Source organism: Halyomorpha halys, unplaced genomic scaffold (genome assembly GCF_000696795.3).
Source record: "Halyomorpha halys isolate HHAL.00 unplaced genomic scaffold, Hhal_1.1 Scaffold372.1, whole genome shotgun sequence".
NCBI classification, from domain to species: Eukaryota; Metazoa; Arthropoda; class Insecta; order Hemiptera; family Pentatomidae; genus Halyomorpha; species Halyomorpha halys.
Window position 1 is genome coordinate 597,383 of NW_027116001.1, and position 21,987 is coordinate 619,369.

The window sequence follows — 21,987 nt, forward strand, 5'->3', positions numbered from 1 at the left end:
ACACGCCCTGAGATTAAGAGTCTTTTTATATTATTAAATTTGAATAAATTGTATTATCCATTAAGTAGTAAAGTTCTTAATTTGAACCAAAGTTATCTCTTATGTTTGAAAGTTGTAAAACGATCAAAATTCATTTTATTTTAATTTTATAAATTTTAAAATTATTACATTTGTTTACTCTATTCTACAATTTTTGGAACTTTGATTTGATTTTTGCTAAGTCACTACTTATGTCGCCTATCTTTTGAGGGTGCAGTGTATTTTCTGACCTTCTCTTCTAGAACTTCTTTTCGAGCGCAATTAACTCTGGGTTTTACTACGAGAAGGGAAAATTTGTGTACGGATTATGATTGTAAATCAGGTTTTAGTTATACAATTTGTTGATACGACCCCTCCTGTAGGCTTTAATCTCCGAAAACCGACAATTTTGTTTTACTGTTTTTGATAATTTGCAGATAAACGGTGTGAAAACTCGCTTTAGTACTAAATGGTCTTAGAATCTGTTACTATAAGACTCATTGATCATAACTTGAGTTTTATCGACCTGCCGAAGAGACTAAGATGGTCATGTTGAAGCTTCAATTAAGAAAACATTCAACACTTTTGTTCTTTTGGCTTTATCGAATTTTCCCAAAAGGTTTACACGCAAATTGTCAAAAACAGTAAAAAATTGTTAATGTTTTTTTTAAATTTAAGCCTTCAGGAAGTGTGGTTAGGTGTGGAAAAGAACTATGTCATTGCGTCGGCAACGAGACATGTACATTTTACATCAGGCGCTCATTCGTTTACGACGGTAACTTATCAGGAATTGAATTCCCCAACAATTTTGTCCTTTACATTTCTTGAATTTTCAAGATGTGCTAATCGTAAAATACCTTAAAAAAAAAAATCGCCTTCAGGAAGCATCAAGTAAAATAAATCACCGATATACAATCATTTTAAAATTAGATTTTTTATGAGATTACTTTATTGAAAATATTTTTTTCCAATGAAAATTCTAGAGTTAAGAGATTGAAAGAAGCTATGTTCAACAAAAGATACTTCATTCAACACCTACGAAGTTCCATTTCGAAGTCCGTAAAACAGGGTTGTGAAGGAGTATGAAACGCCATTTAGTTAAATAACTATATTTCGAACCTGTTTCAGATTAATTTTGTATTTTTAATGACATTTTTTCTTCTCTATTTACGTTTTTTATTCTCTAGGAATAGAAGATAGAAACACTTTATCAAAAATACAGAGCCACCCAACTGCATTGGGTTGCTATACACACAGCGTACTAAATCTAGTTGGACAATTGGTTATTATTATTTTTATTATATTACACAGGCATAGTCTGTAAATATTAAAATACATAGTAGTAATGCATGATTTTTGTTTTTGTTCTTATTATTTTAGTCTTACCTTTTTCTATATATTTTTTATAATATTATTCTTTTATTTACCTATATATCTGCATCAAATTCTCTGTCAATATAATTAATAGTAAACATTTTAAATATAAAAAAATTTATATATACACAAAAAACGTACATAGTCACATAAGGTAGGTAAAAAAAAAAGAATTGACTTGTTCTAACTTATTAAAATAATTATTGTTACATTGTAAGTGGGGGACAAGGATTTTCCGTGAAGCAAAACTTATCAACTTGACATTATTTTGTTTTAATTTATTCATGCGACTTATGAATAAAAAAAATACTAATAGAAGATCAAACTGTGAAATAAATGATTGTTATTTCATTTGTATACAAAATGATATTACATTATAAATAAATATAAAAATGTTATATCCATATTTTCTAGTAATTTGGGAATGACATATCCTTCCATAATTGTCAACAATACAAATACTGATAGATGGAAAAGTAAGATATGGATTAATTTAATATAAAATAAAATAAATTACCTCTGGTCTAGTGTAAGGGTCATTGTAACTCCAAAATAGAGCTGTTGGAGCAGTAAATAAACTGAGATTATAATATGGAGGTTTCTCATTTCCATAAATGGCTAGATTGCTTGTTTTTCCGTAGTCAAAGAACTGGAATTCACCTGGAATGGATATAGTAAGCATACCATTAAAATAATGATTATGGCATAGATATTACATATGTACACAGGCTCTTGTGACGCCCCTTCAATCACAAATCTATTAGTTCTAATGCAATCTTCCAATCTACATTTCTGTCTACCTCTCGGACGTTTACCTGTCGGTTCAGTTTTTATACACATTTTTGGGATCCGTTCGTTCAGCTGATTAGCCCTAAATAGGTGGCATTTTAATGAAAATATTTGATCCTAGCGATGTATTATTAAATGACCGAATAATTAATTGAATTATAAAAATAACATTAGAATCGAGAATCGCAGTAAAGAAAGTAATTGCTTTTATTTTTTTAATTAATACCAGATCGGCCTGATGGACCTTAAATTGTTACATTTCTGTTTTGTTTAACAAATGCTTGTGGGAAGGAGGGTCTCATGCAAAAGACGCCCCTAACTATTTACAACTCTATAAATAATGAATAATTATGAATAATATTTGAAGAAATGATGAAATATTTTTAAAAAAATATCTATAGATAAGAAAAATAATTCTTAAGTAGTGAGTCCTTTGCCTATAAACGTTTTTATACACCTCACACCCTCTGTAGTTAGCCGGATGGTCTTTCGAACAGAGTGCACATTTGGCTGGCACATCTCTTGATTTCTGGCAGGCGTTTGATGCATGGAGGCCGGCACATTTAACGCACCTGGCTTGGTGATGGCAGTAGCTCTTTGTGTGCCCCAAGTTTTGACAGTTATTGCACTGCACTATTATAGATTTCTGCCTGAGCTGCTCGAATCGTACCGATGAAAATAAGTCCTGTGACTTGAAAAATTCCGCTATTGTTTCGTGCTGGTTCTAAGTCTATGAAGAACAGTGGTATTGGAAATTTTTTCGTGGGGTGCAATACCCATGATATATTTCGGACAGTATGTCCTATTTCCTCTAGGCCACTTTTTATTTCGCTTGTGGGAGTAGCGTCAACTACCCGGAACGTAGCCCTCTCATGACCACTCTGTATGCTTTTTCATCGCGAAGTTGGTAGCAGTGAAAGGTTCATTTTTTTTAGTTCAAATAATTTATTAGAGTTTTATAATGTTCCTACGATGTAATGTTGATTCTTATATCCTCCACTCTTGAAAGACAGCGGAAATTCGTCTGACCTATCAAATTTGCAATTTCCCTACCAAAAGAAACGAAGTTTTCTATATTCGTAACATAAATAGGTGGTGGCTCATGTTCTGAGAAAGTAACCGGTTTCGAAGTATCGTTTGTTAGCGGCAACAATATTGTTGCTGGTAGAAGTGGTTGGTAAACTAATTTAACCAGTTGTGACTGCAGTGGTCGACTGGCTGTTTAAATTTGGCCGATTTATTTTTTTTCTTGTTAGGAAAGTTTCCCGTGGAGCAGGGGGCAATGTTTCGCTGTCGCTTTTGAAACGTCGTTCTTTTTAAATAATGCGAGTCTGACTCGCTTATTTCTGAAACTGCAGTCTCCTCTTCTGAATTTTCGCAGGACGTATTCCTGTCTAAGTCCATATTATTTTTGTCCATTTTGGATAAATAAAAAAAAAAAAAATATATTCATATATTAAAAAAACATTTCTAAGAATAAATAAATTAAAGTATCACAAACACACACACAAAAAAAAAAAAATTAAAGTCAATGGATTCGAACTCAGGATCCGCTGGAGACTGTACCGCTAAGACTGTTGGTCATACAGGACCTTGACCATGAAGAGTTCGATAAGATAAGACCCCTTAAGGGGAATTACCAACTACCTGAGTCAGCTGTGCCAAACAATCACTAATTTATAACTTATAATTGCTAACAATTTGACTCTCACCTCACTATCCGTCAACGTAGAAATGTCCTGTTTATAAACACACTGATAATAAAATTTAAGAGCTGGTTTCAAAAGATTCCCTAGATGAAAAGGAAACAAAGGCAGAGCGATGCGAACACTGATATGCATTAGCGGCCATGACACCTGAGACTTCTGTATTGAACTTAAAACCGAATAGTATGAGAATCAACATACTCAGAATACGTGGTGCATTTCAAAACTGTTCAGTAGCAATTGCCAATGCTCTGTAAGCTGTTGCATTGTTGATTGCTAGATCTTCAAACAACTACTTTAACATGACTAACAGAATTCTGTTTGCCAAATACAGAAGACCATAGAAAAATTATGGACTTTGCTTAGGGAAACTGTAATAACAGACATCAAGAGTGTTATTGTCGAACTATGTTGTACATATTTGTTTCGATTGTTATAATTTTTTCTGTTGTTAATTACAAAAAGCAAATTATCAATTATATAATGTAGAATCCTATCAGTTATATTTAGGTGTAATATAAGATTTTTAAATTTATATATTATAAAATTGTTAATGTACATTAATCAACTTGGATTCATATTGGGTATCGTGACATAAAATATTTGAAACTAAGTTTATTAGCGAAATAAAAAGTATGCAACATATTTTACCACTTCGCATCGTCTGTGATATGTGTTCCACAGTTTTAGCTGAAGTTCCAGCAGCAAAATAAGGCATATGGAATCCAAAGTCTTTCTAAAAAATAAAAATAAAATAATGATATATTAATATAAGAACATCCCACTACAAATAATAAAAAACATAATCACAATAATAAGAATAAATAACAATTAAGAATCAGTATTTTCGATCATATTTTTGTTTTGGTTCATTATTTAATTTATGTTATTTATTATTTATTTAAACATATATATGTTTGGCCCAAAAGTTTCGTTTCTTTTTAGGTCAATTTTTCTGTCTACTTTCCAAGTGATTTTCAATTTTGTTAGTTAAAAGTTTAGTTTTATTTATTAATTTTTTGTAACTATAAGTAATTTTTCTATTTTGAATTAGATATATAACAATTAGGAATATAAGGAAGTTTAATGTGTTGCGTGTGAATTAATACATTTAGGAGGCACTGGAGTGATCTACTTAGGAGGCATTGGCACGGTGTGAGAGGCCGCAGTACTGATGCACTGACGCTCGGCTGCCAATGTTGAGCCAAGTTTGTATTCTTGAACTTGTTTTCTTGAACTCTTTCACCTACACGCCGGCAGTCATTCTTACTACTGTGCGGTCAACGTTTGTTGGAATGTAGGGTTACCTGGCGTTTTTTCTCACCAACTCGCTGGCAATCATTCCGACTCTTCACTCTTATTATTATTATCGATATGCGCATATCGACCCCCAACCATCTGTGAGTGACTGACTATTTTTATTTTTCTTCTCTTTCATCGAACTTCATATTTTTTTTGTTTCTAATTAATTCAAGTTAATTAACTCATAATTTTTTTTTTCAAAGCCCCAGGTTAGTTAGTAGGTAACTAGAGTTATATTATGTGATTTTAGATGGTGATGGGGTACATTATTGTTATGTGTTAATGAACTTAAAGGTCTAAATCTACGCGTATTTACAAGTGGCTGCCTGCTGCCACTGCACTGGTGGGGGCGCCAGTTGCAATGTCAATGAGGATTAGTTTCGTGTTTTAGGAAGTTCAGGAATTTAATATGTCTCCTGATAAAGTCCGGGACCGTTGGAACATCAAGTAGTTTCTGAAGATCTAGCGTTTTCTTTCTCCTTTTCTTTCTCGGACCATCTTGCGCAGCACAGAATTTTCTCAGTTTTGTAGATGGAGCTGTGTACCATCGGGGAAGGAAGAGCGCTGGATGGGATGTGCTTTTATAAATTAGTGATTTTTACCGGGGTGAAAGAACCGATGATATTGGCGATTGGATTTTCTCCAGACAGTTTCCGTATTTTAACATAAATAGATACAAAACTTTAGATGACGGTCCAGTTTCACCCAAAAGAGACTATGACGTTGGATAAGTACATAGATTATTGAGATTGCCACTTGAAGCGTTTTTGCACTCTTTTTTGCTTGGTGTGCGATAGTGTTCGTTGTCTGTTTTCGCTGAATTCACGGAGATATTGAGATAAGTCAGCCATTGAACAATTTCATTATACACTTTTTCGGCCTGTCGTAGTGCATTAGTGGGGTTTACACTGCTGCTGTAGATAACGATATCATCCGCCTAGGCTGCTGTTGTAACTGTTTTGCAGTTGCCGCCTATTACATAAGCAGTATAAATCGAGAACAACTCTGGTGAAATTACTGAACCTTGTGGAACACCACACGTCAGAGGGTCGGTACTGGAATGCTTCTCTTGAACTTGTATGGAGAGACTTCTGTTCTTGGGGAATAAGGTAATGACCGAAGCTGCTTCGGGCTTTCGTGATCTTAAAGTTTACTGCATAAGAGACCGTGATATACAGAATCAAAGACATAATTTTTCTATTTAGCTCAGTACGTAGTTCCCGAGCAAGATGATAAAGTAGTCGATGTTTGGTTTGTGAGGAGTAGGAAATAAGCTCAATTAACATCCACGTTTTCATCTTTTTTGAGTATACCTTTTTAACGGAAGAAAGAAAAAGGTTCTATGATAAAAATGAAATACGTTTGGAGAACTGATTGTTGTTACACAAACAAGTCAAAAATCAGTTTCTGTGTGATCAAGCATTGTAACGGTGAACTCTCAATAGCTGTTCAACCTATTAGTACGAGAGTGATGACATCTTAGGGACTTATTTTGGATATGAACTAGCGTCTTTGTTATCTGGTTTGATAAGCAATGTTTCTTTCGTTACTCATGATAATGGACATTGCATTCCGCAAAGTAGTAGATATGGTATAAATATGCAACCAGACTATATATATGAGTTCATCTACGAAAAATTTCTTCTTCAAAGTGTTCATTGGCCAAAAGTAGACATTTAGGTGAACTATATAGAAAATTATTGCTCCTGTTTTTAGCAAGAAACGTGAATACAACTTCAACGATGTCTTTGACAGGTACCCTCCATATGCCACAATAATTGTATATGGAATATATCTAGCAACAAATTATAAAAAGATGGGAAAAAATTCCACACTTGTATCATGCAAATTTAATAGTGATTCAGACTTTATGAAACTATTGCCAATTATAGAATAAACGTATCAAAACTTGTTAGAAGGTAATCTTTGATTTGAGCTTTGGAATAGCAACTAACTTCAGCTGACAAAGTGAAGTTGGGGACTTGCATGTATTAGCAACTATGGTGCTGAATATTTTGTATTTTTAATACTTACTCGGCAATAAACGAGAGAGGAATATATTTGAAAAAAATGATATACTTTTGATGGGCATTTAAACCGTATATATCCTCGGATCAGAAGGTGGCTGACAGCAAGAATCAAGAGAGTATAACACTTTGGCTTAATGATATAAAATATACCAAAACAGCGATAAAAAATATTTTATTTACAATTATAAAGTTGAATACGTAATCATTTTATTTCAGATATTATTAATTGGAAAAATAAAAATTTAATAATAAATTAGACAGGATGTTTCAGGGTTAAGTGTCCGAACAGATAATATGAATTATGGATCTCAAAACAAGAAAATAAATCTCTATAATGCTATATCGTTGGCTCTTTGTTTAACTCATATTCATTTCATTGTTATGAATTATCTAGTTTAAAACCGAATTAATGTGTGTTCTTCTAATGTAATAGAATAATAGATGTAAATAATAGAACTAATGAAATGTAAAAATTAACGTTCATATTAAATGTTGTGCAAAGTGATTGTCTTGAGCATTAAGACATAAAACATTTGTGCGTTTTTATATATATATGTATGTTTATGTATATTTTCTTATGTCTTGATTAATTGCGTCTTGACAAGTTTTTATTATTTCGTTAATAATTTTAATATAATAATGACGAATAAATTACAAGTTAATAGTTGAATTTTATTATTAATTAATTCAAGATAAATTTGAATTGAAAACATCATTTATTATAATTATTACTTGTATATACAAAAACAACTTCAAATTTAAAAGGCAAAATATAATCATCAATTAAACACTAAATTATACAATATAAAATCTTCATGAAGGTCACGAATATTTGGTTTTTGGGTATTTCCTTTGAAGTTCATTGCATTTGAGATAATTTCTTCCTGATGATTCTTAATAAGTATATTTAACTTCATAACTTCTTGAAATTGCTTTAAATATTTTTCTTCGAATATTGTCACATTTACTCGATCATGATTACAATTAAGATTAATTAATTTATATTGTCCACATTATCGTATTGTTATTTAGAGATTTTTACAATTATTTGAAAACGCTTGCATTTATATTAGAATTTAAATAAATTTCCTTAGTCATCATTTGGAGTGGAATGTTTAATTCTTCTTCAATGTATTCGATGTGGGTTGGATTAAGAATCATGGTGTGGGTCAAATGTTTTTGAAAGGTGCTGACCGAATACCTGAGTTTTTTCATCGTCCGATTTAGCCCATGTTTGTGATTCAGTAAGAAGAGGGTGATTAAAATTTTTGAAGTTAAGGAGCTTCTTAGTCCATAAGGATTTGTCAGTAGTCATGAGGTTTTGAGTTAAGTTAGTTAAATTTTGTATTTTCAATTTTTTAAGTTCTGTTTTGAGTTTGTTTGTTAATGTAGTATAATATGTTTTATCTGTGGGGTATCTAGTCCTGTGCCACTTCGCTCTTGCTCTGCGTTTTTCCTTTAATAAGTTGCGAATGTGCTGTGGCAAGTTAGTACGCATAGTATTAATAATTTTACTGGTCGTCGTGTTGTCGTGTATGCAAATTCTTATAGAGTCTGTGAAGTTTTTTATTGCTTCGTCAATGTTTAGTTTTAAGTGGAGTTTTTAAGTCCAGTTTGTTTTCCAAATCATTACGAAATTTGTCCCAGTCAACTCGTCCTTTAATCAATGAGGGAGGAGAGGGCTTAGGAACGAAGCTCGAATGTAAGGAAAGGATAACTGGACTGTGGTCTGAGGAAAGGTCATCTATAGATTCGATGATGGTCCGGGAACAGGAAATTTGGGAGGTGATAAATATGTCTAGAGATGTAGGCCAATAAGTAGGACTCATGGGCGTGAGGATAGAATAACTATTGGAGGTAGAGACTCTGGAAAGGATATTACCACGGGTATTGGATGTACGACATCCCCATCGTTGAAGTTTGGCATTATAGTCTCCTCCAGCAATGAAGAGCGATCCGAAGGATCGGAATAAAGTGTCAAGGTGATTGTAGGAAAGGGAATTACCAGGGGGACAGTATACAGCTGATAATGTTAAGTGGAAAGGACAAAGTGAAATTATTACAGAGGTTGCTTGGATAGCTTCAGTTGGGGTGGAAGGAATGATGGAATGGGGTAGGGGTTTATGAATAAGGATGCAAGACCCGGCGTGTGAAGTGTTGTCTGGGTGGTCTGATCTGTAAGTAATGAAGTCACGGATGTAGAAATGTGACCGTTGAGTAAAGTGAGTTTCTGTCAACAGGGCAATATCTATGTGTTTGTTGTGGAGAAATATATCGAGTTCGTCACGGTGGTTATGTAGTCCATTAGCGTTCCACAAAAGGATAACTAGGGGCTTTGCGCTCATCGTGGAAGATTGAAAGGAATTTCGGTCAGGATTCTAGTGAGGAGGATGATTAGCGGTTTTATGGTATTTTGGAGATCCAACAGGAAGGATGACAGGATTGAGGTTATATCGGTTGGATTGTAGTTGAGATGTGGATGAAGCTGTGACTCAGGGGCTGGGTAGTTTGTATGAGTCGGAGCAGTGGGTGTTGGGTGAACCCGTTGTGAGGTATAGGGTACAGGGTCTATTTTAACCGGTAATTGGGGTGGCTTGTTTACTTGCAGAGTGGGATGAGAAGGAGCTGGTTGTGGATGTTCCTGGGGTAATTTTACCTTTAAAGGTAGATGATGGGAAGGAACAAGCGAACAACGAGTTTGAGAATGAGAGGTCTGGGGATAGGAATGGGAGGCCTGAGGCGTCTGACGTCGAGATTGCTGGTTTCTTGTGACTATAGAATATGGTTGCGGTCTTCTGTATTCCTGACGATGATGATCTGAGACGGTTGAGACTGAAGGTTGTTGCTGGTTAAGTTGAGATGCATTTTTCTGCAATTCAGGAAAACTGGCTAAATTCCCAACTTCAGGAGGTACTTGTGTGCGATTCTTATCATCTAGAGTTTTTAATGCTCTATTTTGGGTCCGTTGCTTGTATAAGTTTTTATATACCTCGCACCCTCTGTAGTTCGCCGGATGGTTTTTCGTGCACAGTGCACATATGGCAGGTTCCTCCCGTGATTTCAGGCAGGTGTTTGATGGATGAAGGCCGGCACATTGAACGCACCTGGATTGGTGATGGCAGTAGCTCTTGGTGTGTCCCAAGTCTTGACAGTTAGTGCACTGCACTATTATGGACTTCTGCCTGGGCTGCTCAAAGCGTACTGACTAAAACTAGATTTAAATCAAGGCATGACGGTTCCTAGATTAGGCGGCGTACTGGTCAGCGTCCATTCCTCAGGTTAGAGGCGGCTGTTTGAAAACCTGGTAGGAGGTATGAAATACGAAAATATTCCGAAGTCACAAATGATGTAAGATAATGCTGATTGTGCTACGGTGCAGGGGCACGTACGTCATGATAGGACCGCAATGGTGGAAGACTCGGCCATTGTAGCATCTAATACCACAAGACTAACCAGTACAGGTGATGCAAAATCTTGGGAGCAAGATTAAACACCTTCTGTCCTTCATTTGCACCAAGAAAAACGTCCATGGTAAGATAACGAGTTATGCCTGCGAAATCTAACTATACTATGAAAAGTTGGAAACAGCTGCCCTTCCTATCGAAACTGCAGATAGTCATACTCATACAAAAAGGGTAAGTCCACCAAGGAAGAATGCTGTTAAATCAGTGGGGACAGTAACCACACTTTCTTTGGCGGGCGATAAAAGGGGGAACAAGAAGAGAACCGCACAACCGACTGCAAAAGTTGTGCATCATAACGTGGATCACCCTGAGAGTTCGACAGTTCAACGAGGAGAACCACATGAGGAGCAATGGCAAGAAGTGTGAAAAAAATGGAGAAAGAAACCTCGCCCTAAGCCACCGAGGCCTAATGCAGTCATTGCGAAAATACCGGAGAGCCAGTCCTACTCATATGTCATGCGAAAGGTGAGAGAAGATCGATGCGATGGTGGAAATGGCCTCATCAATCACAAAGGCCCGGAAAATTAATGAAGGCGACCTGTTACTCCAATTGAACCGGAAGAAAGAGCAATCTCTCAATGGAATGAGGACTTGGCAAAGAGGCAGAAGTAGTGCCTTGAACGAAGGATTCCCTTTTCAAGCTGCTAGATTTGGATGATCTCACCACGAAAGAGGAAACTGCGGAGGCCTTAAACCTCTCCAAGGTGAAGAGTCAGTGCCCATCACAGCAGTAAAATCCATCCGTAAAACCTTTGGAGGTACGCAAACGGCGGTCATTTCACTTCCGGTTTTACAGGCTAGTAAGATTATGGCTCATGGAAAGGTCTGAGTAGGCCTGGTTGTTAGCTGTAGACGTGAAAGATTCAGAGTTCGAAAGTGTTTCCGTTGCTGGGGGTATGGACACTTAGCTCAGAATTGCGTTAGAAAGGATAAGACCTCTCTATGTCAAAACTATGGTACAGCAGGCCACAAAGATAATGATTGTGACCAGAAACCTCAATGCGCATTATGTGTGGGAAATGGAGAACTGACCACCCCAGCGGAAGTAGTAAGTGTCCAGCTTTCAGTTCAGCATTGAAAACAATGACGTAAATCCAACCTTGTAGATGAGGATACTCCAGTTGAATTTGAACCATTGCGAAGCTGCTCAGGATCTCCTTTACCAAACGGTACGGGAACAGCACATTGAAGTCGCAATTCTCTGCGAAAAATACCTACAAAAATCTGGATAGCCGCACATGGGTATCCGATGTCAGTGGTAGAGCTGCTATTTGGGTCTGTAATTCCCAAGCTATTAAGGAAGTGAATGCTACATCTCACTCCGGCTTTGTATGGGTGAAGCTCAACATCGTCAAGATCAAGATCGCATTGTTTTAGAGGCTAGTTGCCATAAGCCAACTATCATAGCGGGTGATTTCAACGCTTGGGCAACTGAATGAGGAACAAAGCATCATTCCTCAGTATACTGGTGGACGGATACTATTGCCGATCTTCGCTGATGTTGCAACCAAGCAAGAAGACGTTACCAGCGAGCGAGACGTATGCCGAAGTTTCCTGTGCTTTAAGAAGAGTTCAAGAGAGCTAGAAGGAACCTCCAACAAGCCATTAAAGAAAGCAAACGACGTTGCTGGAGAGAACTCTGTGACGAAGTAGCTACACCCATGGCGTAGACCTTACAAAATAGCACTTAAGAAACCATGTAAAGGCACGATGCAGCTCCCCACGAGATCAAATGTTGTAGACAGTATGTCAGAACACTAATCCCTGAACAGGCGAAAACTATTGAATGTATAAGCAATACATATACAAAGGATCCACAAGCCACGCAGGAAGAGATAGAGGACATCGCCTCGGACCTACAACATGGCAAGGCACCGGGATTGGACGGAATTCCTTACGTAGCTCTCAAGGTGGCTCTAAAGAAACGGCCGGACCTTTTCATCACTCTCCTTAATTCTTGATTCGTGAAGGCTCAATTCCGAAACCGTGAAGGCTCAGTGCCGAGGAAACACCGGAGCATGTATTTTTTGCTTGCATTCGCTTTGCGGCAGAAAGAAGAGAATCGGAGAGAGTGTGGAGGATCAGAAAATGTTGTGAGCTATATGCTTCGCTCAGACCAGCATTGGAACGCAGTGAAGATTTTCACCACAGTCGTTTTTGAGAGGTTGAGAGCGGAAAAGAGATCCAGAAGACGTGACTAACATGCAAATGTGAAAACGATGAGAAGAAAATGAGGCGTCACTCAGCCATTTCCCTCCATGAAGTAATACCAAGCAGTGGGTCCGTGGAGAGGAATGAATAGGTGTAGGGAGGTGGTTTTAGTGGGTAAAATCCCATGCAAGGATAGGAACGGACCTATCCGCGTCTTTTGAAGACCACCGACTCTCGTAAAAAAACAAAAAAAAAACACACATATGTATGTATCATTACTTATTACCAAGGCGAGGATTTCATGCATGTAATTGCGTGTTTTGTTTGCTTGCTTTTTTTTTTTTTTAATAAAACTGAGCTCTATTGTTATCTTTTAATATACATGTAATTTGATCAGGGATTGTTTTCAATATTCTAAGAAATGACCTAACCGATGAAAAATCCCTATTAAATTTAAATTTACTTACTAATTGGAACAAAATGACCGCATATTTATTAATGATATGATTGGAATGAAGTTGTTTAACTAAATAGGGCTCTCAGTTTTTCTTCATAATTTTATAAATTTTTTTTATTTGTAGATCTAAAACGAAAATTTTCATATTTTAAATATTGTCTCACATTATCTTTCTTGTTTATTTACTTTTATATTTAGGTATTTATCAGTTTATTGTTTGGTATTATTTGTTGTAATTATTTTTCCATTGATTTGTGTTTGATTTATTTAATGATTTAATACCGGTAATTAGTTATCGTTTTTAAAATCAATGATTGTTGTCATTATTAGATGAATACCCATATGAAATTAGAATTATTTGTATCAGACAGATAGAGAAAATGGATAAAAAATAACAATAAAATATATTATTACTCATTTGGACATAAAAAGGAGAAGATGGAAAAATAATAAGATATATTTCTTAGTAAAAATACCTTCTTTCGATTCAACAGACTCCTGTTAATGTCCTTGCCGTCATCCTAACATTCTTTCCCCTTATCATTAACTAAAATATATCCAAATATATCAGGAATACATTCCCCATGATATAACAAAGGTTTGTAAATGCACTTTTCTTATTTCTTAATTTTTAAAAAAATTATTTATTAACATTTAGAACTGTACATACAAGTAAATTTAAAGTAAGAGTATAACGGTGTGATACACGCGTGTAGAGAAACTACCTATTGGTAGCACTCTAAAAACATTTTTACTATATAAGGTTTCGAGGCCTTCTTTTCTTGTTTCATCTTAGATCTTTTCAAGCACCTCGAAGGGTTGTCAGGAATGAAAGAGGAAGCAAGGTTAGAAAGTAATGGGTTTGAGTGGTTAGGGAGTTTATGATGGAAAGATTGATATCAGGTTCGGGCTAGATCGGTTACATAAGGAAAATTTATGTCTTTATGGATATCTTTATGAATTGGAAGCTTAGACCGTTTGTCTAGTAAGTGCTGTAATAGTTGGAATCGACGTGCAGTTTCCTGTCTTTTCAATCTTGTGTGAGGATTCCAACTTAGTCGTTAGTCAAAATGTAGTCCAAAGTAGCTGGTATGTTCTACAGGGGTAAGAGCAACATTATTAAATTGTTTAGGACATGGAGTAAAGGTGATTTGATGGGATTTATTTCTATCCTTCAATTTCGGCACTATTCTTCGAGGGTTGTGATATGGGACTGGAGAGTTTGGGATGCAATCAAAGGGTTATTATTAACTGTGAGCATACATGTGTCATAAGTTGTGATGATAGTGTTACGATTTGTTGGGATGCTAGCTGTATTATATACGGTGTAGAGGATGGGACCGAGGATACTACCTTGAGGAACACTAGCGAACTGAGAATAGAAGGATGAATAGCAACTATTGTGGTTTACTTGGAATAATCTATTAGTGAGAAAGGAGCGGATAATGAGAAAGTATGTATGAGGTAGGAATTTACAGAGTTTGAAAAGCAGTCCCGTTTATTAACTATCTGAAAATGTCTGCTAACAAAGAAGAGGGATTACGGGCGGTGAATATTACTCAACATTGCTGGGACGAATTGATGTCTTATTATTTTTCTGAAGGAACACACTTGCAAAGAGGAACTAAAGAAGCTTCATACCATTTATTTTCATAAACGGCTGATCAAAAACAAAAAAAAAATTAGTTCTTAATTCATCGATATTTGTACATCTATTTCTTCTACATATGGAACATCTAATAGTTTCTGAGATATAGCTGCCATATTCCAAATTGTTGGTCAGAAAAACGAGAAATCAACATTTGGTGAATATATTTTGCAAATAGCATGAGAACTAATGATAATTTAACCAAGTTTAATTGGAGGCCTAACATGCATCTGTACATCTAATAGTTTCTGAAATATAGCTGTCATAAACCTAAAGTTTTTGAACGAGGACCGATAAATCAACATTTAGTGAACATATTTTGTAAATATCATAAAATCTTTTACCCTTACGAAAACACTAATAATAATGTTCTTTGTAGTAAATTTAACTAGCTTCAATTTGATTTCTAACAACGATTTATTTATGTGACAAAAGAACTGCGTAAAGAGTATATATTGGTAAATATGGATATTTACGCTTTGCTTTTAAAACTGTTCATTTGTTATATTAGGGGTATTCATGATCTTTATTTTAACATGTTAAAGCACATTAAATGGAAAAACTCATGTTAAATGGAGAAATATTACTTTCTCTTACTATGATATAACATATAACATGGTTGAGAGTCTGTTACTAGGTTTGTTAAATGCAGAATGACGTCATGCAACAGACCAGCTGAGCTTGTGATCATTTCGATTGTTGTCATGTTAGGTAAAAGGTTATAAAACAAATTGCTCAGAAAATCCGCTTGGAGCACTCCTGCATTTAACGTGACTTTAAATGTGGCTGCTCCCTATCCTATACTTATAACATTTAACATGATAAAACATTTTACATCATGAATACCCCTATAATTAAGTCGTTCGATAAAATTTAATTACGACCTATATCTTATTGCTCTATTTGTTAGACCTATATCTTCTGGAAGATAAAATAGTAAATTAACTATTATTTTAATTATAACAATATATTATATGTTAATTGTAATTGTCATTTTGATATATGTAAATTAAAGGTATAATACATCATGAATACCCCTATAATTAAGTCGTTCGATAAAATTTAATTACGACCTATATCTTATTGCTCTATTTTTGTTAGACCTATATCTTCTGGAAGATAAAATAGTAAATTAACTATTATTTTAATTATAACAATATATTATATGTTAATTGTAATTGTCATTTTGATATATGTAAATTAAAGGTATAATAATATACCTATGGATATAGATTTAGTTTCTAATTGTGGTGCAGGACGGTTTTTCCAAATTTGTAATGAAAAAACTCTTACTTTGTCAATGTTTTCTCTGTTTTCACCCGTGTATAATCCAACCAAATAAAAGCACCATGATTGAGTCTCAGATTTGTAGCCACAGAAATTTTTGAGAAACCTGATGAATGATGGTGTTCTTGGTAATAATTCATACAGCCCTAAGATCTGTTCCCCTAACTGCAATGAGAAAGTAGCAAATTAGATTAAAAAAGAATTATATGAGGATTTAATAATGAATAATGAGAATAAAAAATCAGAAAGGGACAACAAATATAATTGGGTTATTATTGTAATTACATAGAATAATTTTGAGACACTTTGAAAAAAAAAATCCAGTTCACCCGTACATAACTGGAAACTACATGTTTGAGTGTATTGAATGAGAAATATGAATTGAGGAAGAAATAGAGCAGGAACCACTTACAGAAAATATACATAGAAATGAATTTACTTGCTTGGACTCTGTGCAAAGAATACGAGAGTATAATTGACTCTAGAAAAGTATTTGAGAGGCAAAGACCGACAAACAAATGGCAAGATCTCATATTGGATCTGGCAAGAAACAGAGGAATCACTCTGGGCAACGGATACAGAGGTTTTTAAGAAATGGGTCCAGGCTCCCTCGACTCTGTAACTTATATGGCATGGTTAAAAGAGGAGAAGAAGAAAAATGTGTTACAAATCAACATTTTCAATTTGACTTATTGTCATGAGGTACACCTATAATAGGTTTTATAACTTTCACACACACACACACACACACACACACACACACACACACACAAAATAACCATCGACCAGTGGCTGTAGCGTTGGGAGGCTGCAGATTCCGGGAGGTGGACTCGCAGGTTAACACCCGATGTTGGCACGTGGTATGGTCGGTGGATTTTTACATAACCCAAATATGTCAGACTGTCGAGGAAACCGCAGAGCACATCTTTTTCACTTGTATTCGATTTGCAGCAGAAAGAAATGAATTGGAGACAGTGTGTGGAGGATGCATCACACCAGAAAACGTGGTGAGCTATATGCTCCTCTCAGACCAGCATTGGAACGGAGTGAAGAGACCACAGACGTCCTCAAGAGGTTGAGAGAGGAAGAGAGGGCTAGAGACGTTAGTAGCATGGAAACGTAAAAACCATGCGAAGGAAGTGAGGCGGCACTTAGCCATTTCCCTCCATGAAGTAATGCCTAGCGGCGGCGGTAATCACCCTAAATGGACCGTCGTATAACAACAAGGTAGCACGTGAGTTGCTGGGAATTGTGTGGGCGGTGGAACACTTCTGGCCATATATTTTCGGGTACACACTGACCATAGACTGCTGGAGTGGGATGGTAAACTGAAGGAGACATCTGCACGGATCACTAGATGGAAGGAGATCCTCAGCCAGTACAACATGGACATTGCGTATAAACCCGGGAAGAACAACGTGGTCGCGGACTGGCTTTCGAGGATGGTAATGATCAATGCAATCGAAGATGAGCAAGGTGAACCATCTGGAGGTGGGAGAAGGTTCCCAAGAGAGTGGACTCCAGGGGAAGAAGAACAACAGGAAATGACGGACCCTGCGAATAGGGTAGATACATCCGAAGATTCGACTGCAAGTAGACCGACAGAAATGGATGAGCTAGAAGATATCATTAACTACAAACGTCGCCAGTTCATCTGGAAAACCAAAACTTCAGGGTTAATAAAAATAGAGTACGGGAAATATAGCAGTTGTAGTATCACGACCATCTGGTCCTCACCGAGTGTCAAAGAAGACCAGATTTGTAGGGCATTGAAGGACGCATCTAAATCGGGACAGACCTACCACTTGTATATAGACAATACAGTTCTTTGCGTCCAGGTTCAACGTCTCTGACGGGCGGAAAAAAATGGTATAGACTCCGGTATAAATGTCCACATTTATACGGTACACGACGATTGTGGAAACTCTCCGGGGACCAAAAGGCAAAAAAGAAGTGACACTCGCCTATCACCAGGGCAAGACAAATCGCAGGGGTCTTAATGAGACTCTACAGGGGTTGCGCCGCGGATACGTTTTGTGGGGAATGAAGCACATTATCCAAGACACCATATATGATCGGCACCCACCGCAGGCGATAAGGGAAGAGACTCCCACTGCAGAAGCGCCACTTAGTGATCCACATGTTGACTCGTTCACTTGGAGAGGGTGGAAGTGGGTCAAGGTAATAGATATCTTCAGCAAATTAGCAATGATGTACCCAGTGACAGAAAACTCGGTGGAAGCAGTATTGAAGGCCCTGCGAACTTGGTTCCATTATTATGGCGTTCCAGAAAGGATCTCCTCTGACAACGGACGAGTTTGACAATGTGGGATTTAGAGCAGAAATGAAAGTCTCGGAGGTAACGTGGCACTTCAATTCCCCAGGTCACCCGAAAGGTAGATGTGGGATAGAACGATTCCATAGTACCTTTAGTGGCCACCTACGGGTGTACCAGCAAGCAAAGCAAAACGAAGGTGTTGGCGATATGATGGGCCAAATTAAAATTGGGGCCGCGGTATACCGGAAATTAGGGACGAACTGCAGAAAAGAGCTGCAGTAATACGAGGCCTCATTTAGGTTGATCACAATCAGAGAACATGACGTGGTCATAATAGAAAGTTTGAAGGAACCAAGAAAACGTAGGACGGCCCATATGGAGCAGTTGAAACTACCTACAGTTTGTGAAAATCTGACGGCTTGACGTCCTCAACTTAGGAGGGGCTAACAGAAGAAATTTGTTTCTGTAGAATTTTACTGAAGAAAATTGTTAGTTATCTTTTTTTGATTGATATTTTGAGTGTTATTTTTATTTTCTATCATACAATGGTGTTTTTTTTTTTTGTTTTTTTTTCTCAGGGTTGTGTATATAGAATATTATTTTTTAAATTTAATGTGTAGCTTTTTCTATGTATAAATTTATGTAATATTTTGAGTTTAAGAGGAATTTTCATAAACTGGCGGGGGGAGTTACAGTCAGCTGTACAACTCATATCAGCTGATTAAAACGTATATATAGACGAGCAAGACTCAATAAAAGTCAGATTTTGAGTAACAACCGAGTTGGTCATTTCTCTCTCCCTTTTCTCTTTGTGTTCTCAAACAGTTAACATGTATATATATATAAATAAATAGAACCAACTAAAAATTATTAATTTTGTTATTTTTGTTTTCTTTGACAATGTAGCCAATATTAGATGTTAAATGTTTAAAAATAAAATATGTTATGTTACATAAACGTTAGAATTAGACATTATAAGTGTCTGGAATGGTTTTCTATCCTTTGCAGAAGGTTGGATAGGTGTTGGAGATAGAAGGATTGCTGCAGCTATCTTTGAACTGTACTCTGGCCGCATTGCTCCCGTCACCAATAATGTTGTTGTACCTATTAAATAATTGAATAGAAATTAATTAATGAAAATTGTCTATCATTGCAAAATAAGGATATACAAATTATTTGATCACTCAGTTTATTCCTTACCAAGAGAATGTCCCACATAAAATAACTGTTGAGTGCCACGAATTTGTAGAATTGTGTCGATAAATGCAGGTAAGTCGTACATGCCGGCCTCGTGAAAACTAAAAGAAACCCATGATTAATAATAATAATGGATACAGACAGCTCTTAAGAACATCGGATTTTATTAATTAATAAATAATACAAATATATATTCAGCATGGATTACCTGAAATCCCAAAAGAATGGATCTGAACGTTTATATTTTAAGCTATATTCATTGTAAACGGTTCCACGCTGGTTAGTAAGCCATACATCGTAACCTTCTTCTAATAGGAAGAATGCTAAAAAAAAATAAACAAATAAAGTAAAGAAAAATTTTTCAGGAAAATGAAAAAAATGTCTATAAATGTATTATTTAATCAAAACTTGAGTGCCTATAACTTAATAATGCCTCTGGACTAGCCTACATGTACGTATCCTTAAAGATTCGTTCAATGCGGGTTTTAATGCAGTAGAAAGAGCAATTCTTGTCAATGAAGTGTTCATAATTTTCATTCAGTACAATCGGGTATCGATACTGCAGTTAAAATATCGTATTTTACAAGTATCGATACTTTGGTGGTATCCTAACGTCTTAAGGTATGTATGTGGCCGTTCCTTACACGAGTCAGTTCTCACCGACTTAATCTTGATATTCCCACTTTTCTTAGAAGGGTGCTATTTGGGGTTTGTAGTGTCAAAAGGTGCACTAATTTTCCTCTCCGACACTGATACTAGTACCAGATTTTTTTGTAAACGCCTGATTTTTTTTTCTTGTTATTTTCGCAATTATTTTACAAGCTAGGATCTTTTGTCTAGTAAGTGTAATAATCGCTGAGGGGTTTTTCTTTTCATTCTTCTATGAGGGTGTCAAGTTAATAATGCAGATATAGCGAAAGAGTCCTAAATAGCGAATCTGTTCAATTGAAATACGTGAAATATTGTAAAAAGAAACTGTAGGGCTGGTCATAAGTATGCGAATTAGGGTTTTCTGGGAATTTATTTTGATACCCCAGTTTCGACACCAGTCTTCAATATTTCAGATACGTTATTGGAGACTTTGAGATGCTATTAATTAGTCATTATTCAATGATAGTACATGCGTGTCACCGACATACTTTCTGAGAATAGTGTTAGGATGTCAGCTCTATAAACTGTGTGGAGGATGGGATAAGAGGGAGTAGAGGAAGGAATCTATCGCATATCTATCGCTAATAATACTTGCATTTATAAATTTCCAAATTATATTAACCTTTTTTGACTGAACAATTTATCATGTTGTTTTTATTTTTGTTTACTTCACAATGCACAAACGTTTGGCTACAGAAAGTCACTGATTTAGAAACCTTTGCTAATATTATACCCTCACTATAATATAAACAAAACGTTGAGTTGCGAATAAAAGGAGTAGCATATACTATTAGTATGATATACATTAATAAAATTTCAAAATATATTTAAAATTGGATAATGTGTGTATATTTGTTCCATATTCCATTCCAACCACTCACCAAGATCTTTCTTAGGACCCCTCGTGATCCAACATTCACATGCGTAAAAGACACCATGATGAATCATGACTGGAGGTCCTGTATTGTTGCCCAGCCTGTGCATCCAGAGGCTGTAGCCATCTTCCGTAATCACTTCGATATCTGTTGTTTGATAGCCTCCTCTAGCCATTAATTTTTTCTGAAATTACATTCGTTATGAGAAATTAAGTTTCATTTGTTAATATAATTTTAGTAAAAAATATTCAATTAAATATGTATGAGGCATTAATACTTATTTATTTTGAAGATATTCAGGGCTGTGGTAAATTGATTTTTTTTATTGTTATATTGATTTTAATTTGTATTCATTTATTTATAAGTTAAGTATTGGCGAAAGCACAATGTCAAAAAAGAGAAGAAGGAATAAGATCTAACTCGCTTGAACTGCTGTAAAATACTGGCTTTATTTTTTTTATTTATTTTTTTTTCCTAGCCCCTATAGAAAAATGTTTTTATTGTTGAAATTTTTATATATATACATATTTACAATTGTTCTTTTACTGGAGCATTGCTCCATTCTAAGGACGGGTTGAGATTATAATTGTTTGAGTCTATATAATGTTTAAGTAGACGAGGTGCTGGGGCACACTTCGTTTTCTGAGTTTTATCCTACATACTAAAAACTAAAACTAAAACTAAAGAGTGGCTTTATTGGGTTCAGCACATCTTTATATATACACTTGATCAGCTGATCTCCTCAGTCAGCTGACATCGA

General features: G+C 35.7%; 2 protein-coding genes across 2 annotated transcripts in view; both read right to left on the minus strand.

Annotated features, from left to right (window-relative positions):
- The window catches only part of LOC106681876 (leucine-rich repeat protein lrrA), a 56,968-nt gene that overhangs the window by 24,234 nt on the left and 10,747 nt on the right, over nt 1-21,987 (minus strand). The window lies entirely within an intron of this gene.
- LOC106681865 (lipase 1-like) overlaps nt 19,448-21,987 on the minus strand; it is a 9,779-nt gene continuing 7,239 nt past the window's right edge. Inside the window, exons 2-5 of the mRNA XM_024359457.2 lie at nt 21,234-21,411; nt 19,910-20,024; nt 19,705-19,802; nt 19,448-19,608 (exon numbers count right to left, since the gene is read on the minus strand). Coding sequence (XP_024215225.2) covers nt 19,448-19,608; nt 19,705-19,802; nt 19,910-20,024; nt 21,234-21,411 — 552 coding nt within the window. The remainder of the gene's footprint in view (nt 19,609-19,704; nt 19,803-19,909; nt 20,025-21,233; nt 21,412-21,987) is intronic.